Source organism: Odontesthes bonariensis, chromosome 12, assembly GCF_027942865.1.
Source record: "Odontesthes bonariensis isolate fOdoBon6 chromosome 12, fOdoBon6.hap1, whole genome shotgun sequence".
Lineage (NCBI taxonomy): Eukaryota > Metazoa > Chordata > Actinopteri > Atheriniformes > Atherinopsidae > Odontesthes > Odontesthes bonariensis.
Genome location: NC_134517.1, coordinates 25,223,989 through 25,236,584, shown reverse-complemented (window position 1 = coordinate 25,236,584; position 12,596 = coordinate 25,223,989). Strand labels below are relative to the sequence as shown.

The following is a 12,596-nucleotide window of genomic DNA, read 5'->3' as shown; positions in this document are numbered from 1 at the left end:
GGTCACAATGTAACAACTGTCGTACCTTGGTCATCACCACATTGACTGAAAGTTCTGTGCGTAATGCATCATCCAGCATTCTACTCTCCTACTACCTAATAAGTAATTTGTGGAAAGACTTTAGAATGATCTGTGCTCTGGTTTGGAAACTCACTGTCGTTTCATCCTGCAGCTTGTGGGGGCGTTACTTTACAAATATCCTTATGGGTCATATTTAAGGTTTTGAACAGATGACTAAAATGGTCATGTAGTTTGGAGGGCTTGCTGTGAAATAAAGTTTTTCAGCGCACATTATCACTATACACCAAAAAGTAGATTTCAGCTTTACAGTTCAGGCGACATTAATTATTGCGAAAGGGGAAGGAACAGTCCGTGGGAAAAAGATGGAGTCTCTTCAGAACAGAAGGGGGAATTTAATAATCAAAGCCAGTGTTTTTCAGAAAGTGGGCATTCTTCGAAGACTTGATTGGCTAGAATTAAACTTTGTGATTACTTCATTTACTTCAAGGCACATGAACTGAATCTTCCAGAAAAAAGAAGAGATTGAAGAGTAAGCATAAGAAGAGTAAGAGAGATCATTAAAAGTTGTACTGTAGCAAATATGAACAATATGAAACTGTATTACTGATTTATACAAAAAAAAAAAACTGTTTTGCTTTATCGGGACATAGCTTGGTAGTATCTAAACTAGCTGTAGCACAGGAAGGAAGAAATACAGTCAAATGAAAATTAAATGTAGTCACGTATTTTCTCTCTGTGTTCACAAATACTTTATCTTAATACAGCCACATTTCCAAGAAAGAGCTGCTCTTAAATATTTTTTCTGTCTCGAGCTGAATTTGAGACTGAAAAGTGACCCATTAAGACAAAGTGTGCAACCGGAATGTAAATGCACTGGACAACTCTTTTTTAATGCACATAAACATCTGATAAAACCACCATTTACTCAAGTTAAAGATGATACCTGTGCCGTGATATTTAGATGTCCCATAATTACTCACAAAGCAAATTAGAAGTGGGAGAGAAAAGTCTCATACAAACAGAGAACTAGATCCTGCCATAATGGAGCTATATTACTGACTCTATTCTCTAACTAGAAGCTAAGGTTTAGCCTCAAAGTCGCATGATTTTCTCTAGGGGGGTGAGTAAGGGGGTCCCAGAGTCCTTATCATGTAAGGTTTCCTTGTAAGCATCAAATCTAATTAGATTATCATGTCTTGCAATTAAAAAATGTTCAGCCATTGAAAAAGGCCACATTGATTGTCAAATGTCCACAACTATTCTGCAGAGATCTCCATTTACAAAACTAAATTAATTAATTAATTTTAAAAAAAAATTTAAAAAGAGGATAATGGTCGCTGCGATTATTTCTTTGAGAATGTTGAACACTGAACAAGGTTATGGCACAACAGAGCATTACAAATTGTAAACATCGCAAGATTGGAGAGAAAAATGAAAAACTGGCAAGAGGGCTTTAATGACTGAGTGTTGGGTTCCCTTAACTGCAGAGAATTAAATCAAATATACATTTCAGTGAAGGCACACTCGCTGGCCACAGTCTGTATATCAGAACATTCTAACTCCTTATCATCAGTATTATGAATAGACCAGCTGCCAATATGCTGGTCCATACTGTGAGTGAGTGATTCCGACAATGGTTCCACTGATTAATACAACTTATAAATAAAACTCAGCGGAGCCACAGCAGCACACTTTAGGAACCAATTCACTTTCAAGCTTTTCAAAAGAGACTTCTGGATTCATAGCAGTGCATTGCATATGTCTTCACCTAGGCAGCAATTAAGTCATATCTTGTCTCATACCATGGTCAGGATGAATAATCAGTTTGTATTGGCTGCAGGGGCTCCATTAATGCAAGAGAAAGTACTATAACAAAGTCATGCATGTGAAGATTCTGTGCCCCCTAATGCCTTGTGTACACCAAGAGCGACCTACGCTAACTGAGCGCCGGAAATCATTATTTCTCTATGGAGGGTGAGCGAACCAGAGCTGCTTCGCCAGGGGCGAAGCGAACTGAGCGACCAGAGCGAATTACAGCGACTAAACTCAAGCTAACATTATGGTAATGAGCTATGACGCGGTTTGGCGAAAACCAATGACAATCAACAGATTGTAGGGGTCCGACAATCCGCGGGGTTCGCGGAAACAGACGTGTAAACTTTGGTTCCTAGTTCCTACGTCCTTGAAACATGCAATTGCCGTGTTGAGTGCTTCAATACAATAGTGTAGTAACCCCACGCATACCTTTCTCACTGCAATTAAGTTTTATTTCGGTTTTATTTCGGATTTATTTCGGATTTTATTTAGAATTTATTTTATTTTTCACAGCTGCCTCTGCTATTCCTGCTCTTCTCAGGTGTACCTAATGTAGTTTTACATAATTTGTAACGTGATGTATAACAAATCGTAAATAACAACATGTTTATTTGTGTCCCTGCCCTCTCTTTCCTGCTTTGTTCTTTTTCGCGGGGGTGCTGCACCGCCGCGGGGCCTTTAAAAATTGAACATTCTAAATGTGATGTCACGAGTGAACAAAGCTACCAAAGCGAATTCTCAAGCGAAGCTTCTCCAGCTACCTCCGCTACCAGGCAGCGTAGGTCGCCCTTGGTGTACACGCAGCATTAGCCTTTCCAAGTCATATCTATGGTATGCTCTATTTACTTTGGGAGGGTATGATTGTTCTAGACAAACCCTCATTTGTAACAGGGGAAGCCGAGTTGTAGCATATCCTATACAATAGTGTAAGCAATATGTTACCCTTAGAGATGTTTATAATCAAGGATTAAGGAGTTCACTGCCTTTCAGATGGTTCTGGCCTGCATTTAGCTCGTTAATTCCTGATAATGGACACTTTACATATTTATCTCATATTTCAGTGCCTTCACCTTCTCAGCTCTGACAATGAGGGATTTTGTTCGCAACAGCAGTAGTTGTTCGTGTTCTGCTGAGAACCTCATTAACAACACACCAGTAAGCGCATAAAATTGGACTGTGGAAGCACTTAGTGAAGAAGGCCATGAGCTCACAAGCAAAGGTTAAGAGTGCTTAAGTTGTGATGATTACATTCTGAGTCACAATACTGATAAACCCACTCATGCTAAATTACATGAGTTGATTGCCCACTCTTTGGGTGAAGCCTGACGTGGTGAGATTTATTTGAAGTTAATTTCAAGCAAAGCAAGAGTCAACAAAATAAAGACAAAGGGAAAACAAATGTGGAGTGAAAGATGGGAGTGCTAGTGTGGAAGCCGTCCTCCTATGCAGCTCATGTGAAAGCAAGAGCAATGTTATTTGTGACCTCGGGGTCATAGAGGCACGTTGGCTGCATCTATCAGACGTCATGCTCTCCTGACAGCTGGGAGAGACGACAAGCAGAGCTGACAGACGTCTGACTACATGGCCATAGGTTTATGCTCCATCAACTGCTCTCCAACTGCTTTCACTAACCACAAAAGAAGAAAACTAAAAAAAAAAAAAAAAATCTGAGAAATCAAGTTTTTCATCTCGTCTGGTTTAAGTTAAATTACTGCAAAAGGGACCAATCATGTTTCCTATGATAGTTTCATATTTCTTTCAAAAAAGCCTCATGCGTTCAGAAGCAAATGCTCCCATAATCATTCCTTAAATGCAAACCAGTAATTTTGATTTGAATTTCAAGCTTTTTGAGTTCCCATCCTTCAGGGCTTTCAAAAACAAAAACAAAAAGTTTTCTACGGCATGATTTTCACATGTCTTGTCTATTGTTTGTGCTACCCAGGTGCCACTTCATAGTAATTCCAGTTGCAAGGACGGAGCTCAGGCAGCAAATCACCTGCTGTTTTGTGCTTGAGCGAAAGGGCAGCTGTGGACCAAATGTGCACCTAATTCTCTGGACATTCTCCAGTGCTCAACTGTGAAAACATATTAGGACAGCAACCAGTTACACAGTAATTCCTGAGACTGCTACTAACTACATTTGACATCTGTGATCTTCTTGCTAATTATACATTATGAAAAGATGCTAAGTACATTAACAGAGATGATATTTTTAAACATAAATATTTGCTGCATTTACAAAAGCAGAACGTCTCTATTTGTTCAACTAAAACAAAGTACTTTGTCATTGTTTTATGAAGCTTCTGTAAATATTCCCAACAAATTCTAACAGCAATATTTTCTCATTTAGCTGGCGAGGGTGACATTACCAATGCAATTTTTTTTTCTTCTTTTTATGGCATTTTCAAATGTCTAGGCTGGAAAGATGACAGCATACACGCAGCTCAAAAGCGACCGTGGCATAGGGGAACTGGAGGATTTACCGATGCGCACCACATATTCTGGATCTTTTCTTCACGGTGCGTGAAGGGGGAGCTGGGACTGAGGGACTCAAGGCTAGGGAGCCCACAAGGGAGAAGCAGCAGTGAGACAGAGGAGACTGAAAGACTCATATGATATTCATCTTGTGCTGCAATGTCTGTCCTTGGTGTAGACAGTCTCAAGGGGAGGGTGTGTGGATAACTTAAGTAAACACATACACACAAGAATTACTCCGAAGCACCAAAAAATGGTATATGCACTTTAAAATGGCAGGAGAGCTCATTAAAAGAGATTGAGTGGAGGGGAAAACTCTATTTATTGTCTTGTTTATCATTTCATATGGGCAGACTTGTGTGGCACAATGGATGTACTCACCAGTAATTTCACGGACAGTGCGGAATACGTTGAGTTTTTCTGGGTCCAAAGCTTCAATGTTGTGATAGACGTCCCTGCAAAATGATAGCGGGGCATCAAATCGACAGATATTTTCAGAAAAGGGGAAAAAGAAAACAGCATATGCATTTTCTACATTTTCTACTGCATAGATAACACAGCTAAGGAAAAATGAAAAATGGATTCTATGCCAGCTGCCACTGAGTGAGGTTGGGTACAATCTGGATGGGGTACCAGCTGGGGCCACCAAGAGGCAAACAAGGCAAACAACCATGCACACTCGCAGTGAGTCCTAGGGTCAGTTTAGAATCACCAATTAGCCTAACATGCATGTTTTTGTTGTACTGCCCTACTTCAAGTTTTATTGATATTGCGTGAAACTCTCAAATTAACAGTAATCAAATACATGAAAAAAGATTGAGTGGTATGTATGTATCCTAGCAAAAAGGGATTCATGATGAAAGCACTTGCTGTGGGTGGAAGTAAGGAATTACATTTACATTCGTCACAGCAACAAAGTTGGATTTTGAGTACATGACCATTCTGTGTTCATAGCAGTAATTTTTGTAATTTCTTTCATTTCTTTTTGGAACAAGAATTTCATGGGCAGAAGTCCATCAACAACATTCGAAAAAAGATGCTGATGGTTTGTGTCTAGCAGTTTGTCAGCAAAACTCAGAAAAAGAAAGAAAGAACAGAAAAGAAAAGAAAACTGTTGCCTGAACCAACAAATCATTTAACACATCATTCGGCAAGTTTGCAGATTAATCCAAACTCAACACACCAGTTATATTGTGGAGTCTTTTTTTTAAAGTACTCACAGTGGGTCTTCAGCTGTGATTTCTACGTTCAGTTACTGCTGACTTCAGTGAGGTTCGCACAAACTATTTCTGACATCCTGGTCAGAATGCTGAATGCTTACTTCGCTCAGTGTTTGAAAACTTGCAGTGCAGTGAGCCACAAAGGTGGAATGGACTGGTTTGGAGCTATTTTCTATTGAGAACAATCAAGTCGAGAAACTGAGCCTCAAGCAAATTTGTCTTGCCTTCGTGGAGCAAGATTTATTGAATGATGTTAAAAAGCTCTGCTTGACCTAGCTTTGCATCAGAGTGTAAAAGTGTGCAGGTTGAGCTGCATCTCTGTGTTCTCATGCTACATTGATACTAATTATTCTGGTGCAGAAGTGAATGATTATGCAATTATTGCACTCTAATATTAGTACACAGACACTCACTGGGACGATTTTGTCCTGATTTTCTTTTTTCTATCATGTCTGTAATGAAGAAAGAGGTTATGTATGGTATTCATAGCTGATTCTTTGTTTAATGCGCAGGTGGAATAGTGCTTTACAACAAAGATGTTTGCAGTTGTCTGGACACAAATCTGTATATAAATCAACTAGAACATGGTGTTCTTTTATTTTATCAATATTCATAAAACACTGTTACCAAGTTAAAGCAAACTTTCTTTCAGCCTTACCGTTTTAAAGATCCAATGTAGTAACATTTCACCTTAATAGCCCAATCATTGTCAGTCTGGCCTTTATTTGATTAAAAACTGTACTCATTAAATAGTAAATAATTGTCCAAACATGATTACAGTTCCACAATATTTTGGTGCATCTTTTAACTTTCTGGGGATATTTTCTCACCCTTTTATTCCAGTGATAAGGAACACCAGGTTGCCATTGATTTTGGTGCAGTTGACAAACTTGTCAATGTTGCTGGAATCCACAGTCTGAGCTGTCTGTAGGCTTGCTGTACCTATCCCATCACATGCTGTGCAGCACGCAGTGCAAAAAGAAATAAGATTAGATTGATTAAATGCTTCAATTATGCCAATATATAAAAGGATGTAGATTTAGGTTGTGTGTGGCCAATGTGAAGTACTGAAAAACCCTCAGTAGAAACAGAGGCTATCCCTCTTGTACTTGGCATTAAGTAATCCACAATCAAGTGTACAATGCAATGCAGTGCACATGTAGTGCACATCCAATCTTCTTTACTTACAAAAATACTGATAATTGTTTGCAAATCATACATCCTTACATATACATAACCTAATGAATAACTTAATACATTTCCAAATAAATTTAGAAATAGAAAATTGCAGTGTAATTACTATATCTGTAGTTGCAATAGTTTTAATTTCAAACATCTGATTAACCTTTGGGGCAGATGTCAGTACACGGTATGCACATCTTAACGCGGTTCTCCTCCACCTCCATTTTGTTACTGGGGCAAGCTCTCACACAGGAGCTGTGGTCCACCACAAAGTTATCTGAAAAAAAAAAAACAAGTCATTGTAAATGTCAAAATGCAATGGCTGCTTTTTGTCACACAGGAACACAGTAAAATAAGTGACAGTGGGTTGTGGGCAATCACATAACAATGTCCCTTTGGTTCATTCTTGTTTTACCAACTTTTGTGACCTCGAATAAACTGCATTTGTAGATAAAACATGTCCTGAGTTATTCCTGCAATTATATTCAAGTTAAGAAAATGCTTAAGTCCCCTTAATTTGAATAACAATTATAACAGCTCTTATGGCTAAATCAGAGTTTAAGCTCACACAACAAATCTATCAATATTAAAGTTGTACAATGTTGTCCTTGGATACAAAATATGCATTTACTGTTTGCTCAAATCATATTAAAGTTATATTATCCTTCAAACATACAATTCTCAAGGTAGCTTTAATAGTTCTTACAAACTCACAGTTTTATGGCTATGGCTCTCATATTAATATGCTATTTTCTACATATTGTGGAGTTGAACATCCAGAAATACACTGTGCAGATCAGAAAGGTTGTCATAATTAGACAAAGAGGAAAAATCATTCACTGACCTAATAATATAGAATAGAACTGAGGTCTGTCAAATAGTAACACTGCCTTCTAGAACAATAAGTCACACTTTCCCCCCTGCTGGTTGGCCTTTTCACTAATGCTGAGAACACGGCGGGTTGTCCACAATTAGCTGTGGACATGGTACGTGATTAGTGGCTATTGGCTCACTGAACGGTGTCCACCCAAAGCATAGTAATATCAGAACTAACAATGGTGCAAAGCAGTGAGAGGAATTATTTTGGCGATGCAGACCAACTTCTACTTTGTTATCACCAGGGCCAACTTTGCAAAACCTCATGCAAGACCATGGTGACGGCTTGTCACGATGAACAAATGTGGTGAGATTTTCACAGCAGATACACGTTGAATAGAAATGTTCTAGAAAGCTTTGAGATTGATTCGCTGGTCGTTTGGGTGGTGATACCCACCACTTATGCCCTACATTCTTTTCTCAGTATGCTCTTGATTCAGATTTTATTTATGTATATTCATCATATTTATGGATATGGATAGGTTTGTTGAGGTTGAGATCCACAAAACCAAAGTGTTACGTAAGAAAACTAAAGCTATTCCCCATTTCACAAAATTCTTTAGGTTGATTTCACTATTATTTCATCCACTTTATGTATGTGGTCTTGTTATTCTTCTGAAGCCAAGTGTGGGAAATCATTGTTCATCTAGAGTGTTCTTTGTGGCTAATATGTAAAATTACATGGCAACTCTCTGCTTTCGTCTCCTTTCATCTCTTTTCTTCTCATGGATTTCAAAGCTTTGTTTTTTTTAACCCAATGAATACCTGCTCGCCCTAAGTTCCTCATTACATGTGATCCATCATCTTCACACAGAGGGACTGCAATGTGAATTAGATGCCAGCTTAAAAGGACAAAAACACACTTATTTGTGCTCCTATTCCATTGAGAACCTTTGCAGAAATAATGAATGCCCACGCCCTTTAACTTGATCCCAAGTCTTGTCCCTTAAAGATAGCTTTTAAAGTGATTAATGCCCTCTTTTCAACAAATGTCATCACTGTTGAGCTCACCGCTCCCTACAAAAACATGCACTGAAAAGTGTTGATTTAGTACAAAAAGTGTGTGCGTATGAGTGTGTGTTGAGATGTGAGACTTACGTGGGCACTTCTTGACACAGAAGGCTCCATAGGTGTACTTTGCCCCGGGGTTGTGTTCCAGTTGGAAGGTTGTAGGGTTGTAGACAAATGGCTGAGGGCACTGGGTAACACATGCCCCACTGTCATTGAAGTTTGTGCAGGCCTGTAAACAGGCAAGTATTTAGTCATATATGGGAGTTTCCTCCAAATCAGAAACACACTTCTTCACTTCTTTACTGTATAAGAGGTATTATTGTAGCACACACACAGAAACGGGGTTTTGGGATTGGTAATGGGATTCTTGATCATACAGGTAAGTGTATGCTTTTATAAACATGCATCGCATTGAATTAATGTTGTGCTCAAACATGACGTGAGGGTGAAAAAGTCACATTTACATTTACTACACCAGATCTGAATACCTATTTCCCTCAAGACCGTCCGGAAGTATATTACTTTTTCCCTATATGTTGACCATCACAGTGGTGTGTATTTATTTCTTATCACAAACAATAGATTGACCTCAAGAGAGCTACTTTACAAAGCAAAAACTGAAACTCTTCTTACTTTCGGCTGAGTAGGAACTTAATCTGAATTTAAAAATGTTATGGTAGGTTTAAGTTTATCATTCTGTACATTCAGGCTCTTGAAAGACATTTTATGTTTCCTTAGTAGGGAACATGGAGAACAACTTACACTTTTTCTTACCTAGCAACAATGTAACTCTGCATCAAATCATAAGTATTATTTCAAATAAGCCAATGAGTTGACCTCTTTCCTAAACAAGAACAACTGTTTTCTTTCTCTAACTCCCTCTGCTGTCCTGCAATCATGCCATAAGTAGTCTCAAAACTTTGTTTTAGCATGATATCTACTGAGCCTCGGGATTTTATCTCTACGCCATTACATACCCAAAATCAATGTAAAATTGGTGGATGTAATATGACCTCATTTTCATATCTATAAATGTGATAAGAGACAAATAAGACTCCCCCATGTAGAGAGTACTTGAAAGAATTCCTGATTTATCAGGCAGAGGAGCTCAATTAGTGATGAACTGCAAAAACAGTTTAACATGCAGAGGGGTGATTGTAATTCTGATAAAGCATACAATAAAAAGCTAGGATGGATGGTCTATATTCAACAGGGATACCCATGTAAGAAAAAAAAGAGAAATAAAATGTAATCTCGAGATATTTGCCATATAAATGGCATTTAAAGGCAAAGATATGAGTGTAAGAAAGACATTTTTCAACCCATTCACAAAATGAAAGGGAAAAGTCACGAGTAAAAAACAGAAAATGTAAATTTGGCTCACACATATCACCAAGAATATGAACAACTGTTTTTGTATTTTTGTTCCTCTTTGAAGTTTGGTGTGTATGTTCACTTACAAAGCAGTCTGTGTCCTTTGGGCCATAGCAGCCACCTGCACACTCACGATGGCAGCAGTCACTAACATAGGGACCGAAGCAGCGGCCGTCGCACTGTTCGGCACACACAGTCTTAGTTACTGTGAAATGAAAGATGTGGAAAAGACAAACAAAACAGAAAATGAGTTTCATATCACATGTTACCACATCTCAATGTTAAAAGTAGCACATTGGGGGAATCATCTGATTGATGTTTAAAGAAAGTAAAAGTCCAAATTTTTGAAGTGAAATGGAAGAATGAACAAATTGAAGTAAATAGAGGTGTGGTAGTGTAAGAAACCTCCAAATACAACCTGGTACAACAAATTACTTTTAGAAGTCACAAAATTTGTTAAAAATGTTCTACCTGTGTCCAACCTAAGTGTCACAAGATTTCAGTGTACATACACCTGTTCCGAAAGTCTGAAACATCACTAAGCAAAAGGTACCACCAAGCAAGCAACACCATAACGACCAATGAACTCTCTAAACAAAGACAAAGTTCAAATAGAATTTGAGTTATAATAAAAATATCAGACTTTAAAAACATAAAATCGCTCATCACAAAATAAAATGGAAAGGACATATAAAAGAATATGGTTAGACAGGGCCCTCCACTAAGGGAGAGAGGCAACAAAGACACCAAAGGCAACCCTCAAGGAGCTGGAAAGCTCCACGGAGGACACTGGTGTATTTGTCCATAGGACAACTATAAGCCATACACTCTACATAGCTGAGTTTTATGAAGGAGTGGCAAGAAAAATATATGGAAGAATGTTATCTATTCATATAATCTGTTCATCTAATTTTGAACTTTTGGACCACTGAAGGAAAACGCTATGTTGAGTGGAACCCAACACCTCCAGTCACCACAAGATAACCAATCCCTCATGTACCCTGGTGGTTGCTGCATCATGCTGTGGGAATCATCATCATGGACTGGGAAACTGGTCAGAATTATGGGAATGGTGGATGGTGCTTCATACAGAAAAAAACAACAGAAAAAAACATATTAAATCTTCCAGTGATTTGAGACTTGGATGGTGGTTCACCTTACAGCAGGACAATGGCTTTTAGCATACTGTTAAGCAACATTCAGTTGATTTAAGGGAAAATGTTAAAATGCGTAAGTATGGCTTTGTAAAAGCCCAAAGTTCAATCCAACTGAGAATCTGTGGCATGACTTAAAGATGGCTGTACACCAGCTGAGCCCAAACAACTTGAAGTAGCTCAGCAATTTTGCTTTGAAGGATGGTCAAAAATCCAAGCAGCTTGATGATCCAAGCTCATAAAGACGTACCAAAAGGGACTTGCAACTGCTCCACACGTGGTTCTACATATTAATGACTCTGACAGAGGTGAACACATATGCACACACCTCTTTTCTTATTTTGTTGTCTGTTGATTTTTTGTTTGTTTGTTCTCCATTTCACATCACCAATTTGGACCATTTCTATATATTATTTTTTATATATAATTCCTAAAACTATCCACTGACGTTACAGGTTGTAACACAAAAAAATGCAAAGTGGGAATGCCAAGGTGGGTTAAAACAGTTGCAAACAACTCACTATGTATATATATATATATATATATAGATATGTATATGAATGTGTCTATCATTTATTCAATAATATCAGAAGTGAAACTTTGTCAATTTGTCAGCATCTGCTCTATAATATGTTGTAGGTACAGCTCTTTGACTGAATTGAATTGGACACGATTAGATACAACTAGATATGGGGCAGAGTGCTGAATGGTCAGCCATGATGTTCTAGCATTTGTATGGTAATGGCTGGGGGGGGGGGGTTGTTTCTGTGCAGCAAGTTGAAGTAAGGTTAAGCATTTTGCAACCTACCAGCTATCTTCAATCATGTTTTCATCTCATGCATGTGTTCCTGAGGGTCTCTAGCTGGTTGTGAGAGAGATGAGGCATTTGCTATCTGACTGAGTGCAGTGCTGTCATACTGGACATCTGTCCACCCCTTCCACATATGCCTTTTGCAGTCATATGGACTGCCATATGCCCATGTGCTTCACTTCTTAGCAATCATATGTGAATGAAGTTTGGACGTATTGACAAAAAAAGACAGCTGATAAGAGAACAGCTTATGTCTCAGCTGTGCAATTCATGTGTGAGAGAAAGCAAACATGACTTATTTTGAAGCTACAGTGTCTTTCATAGCTTTTTTTGGAGGGGGGAAGGAGGTTCCTATGGCACTACTATTGCAACCTCTTCTGTGGTCACATACGTGTTGAGCTTGTCACTCAACAGAGGAATTCTCATTTCAAGATTTGCTAGGCTACTGTTTATATAAAATATTCAAAGTTCAATTCCCACGGAGCAGAAATTCAATGGAAATCTTGTGAGTTTAAACGTCAGTCATAACTGCAAATGCCACAATGTTTGGAAAATCAGGACTCAAAGTCAATGTTCCATTTCTCAAAGTCAAAGTCAATTTTCTGTTTCACAACAACTGTGCTCTGATATCTCATTATCCAACTTCTTTGATCATAA

At 38.4% G+C, this 12,596-nt stretch overlaps 1 protein-coding gene across 3 annotated transcripts in view; it reads right to left on the bottom strand.

Annotated features, from left to right (window-relative positions):
- Nucleotides 1-12,596, bottom strand: part of erbb4b (erb-b2 receptor tyrosine kinase 4b) — a 300,850-nt gene that overhangs the window by 82,378 nt on the left and 205,876 nt on the right. For all 3 annotated transcript variants that reach the window (XM_075479846.1, XM_075479848.1, XM_075479847.1), the window contains exons 6-10: nucleotides 10,061-10,179; nucleotides 8,688-8,829; nucleotides 6,877-6,990; nucleotides 6,362-6,488; nucleotides 4,693-4,766 (exon numbers count right to left, since the gene is read on the bottom strand). In XM_075479846.1, coding sequence (XP_075335961.1) covers nucleotides 4,693-4,766; nucleotides 6,362-6,488; nucleotides 6,877-6,990; nucleotides 8,688-8,829; nucleotides 10,061-10,179 — 576 coding nt within the window. The remainder of the gene's footprint in view (nucleotides 1-4,692; nucleotides 4,767-6,361; nucleotides 6,489-6,876; nucleotides 6,991-8,687; nucleotides 8,830-10,060; nucleotides 10,180-12,596) is intronic.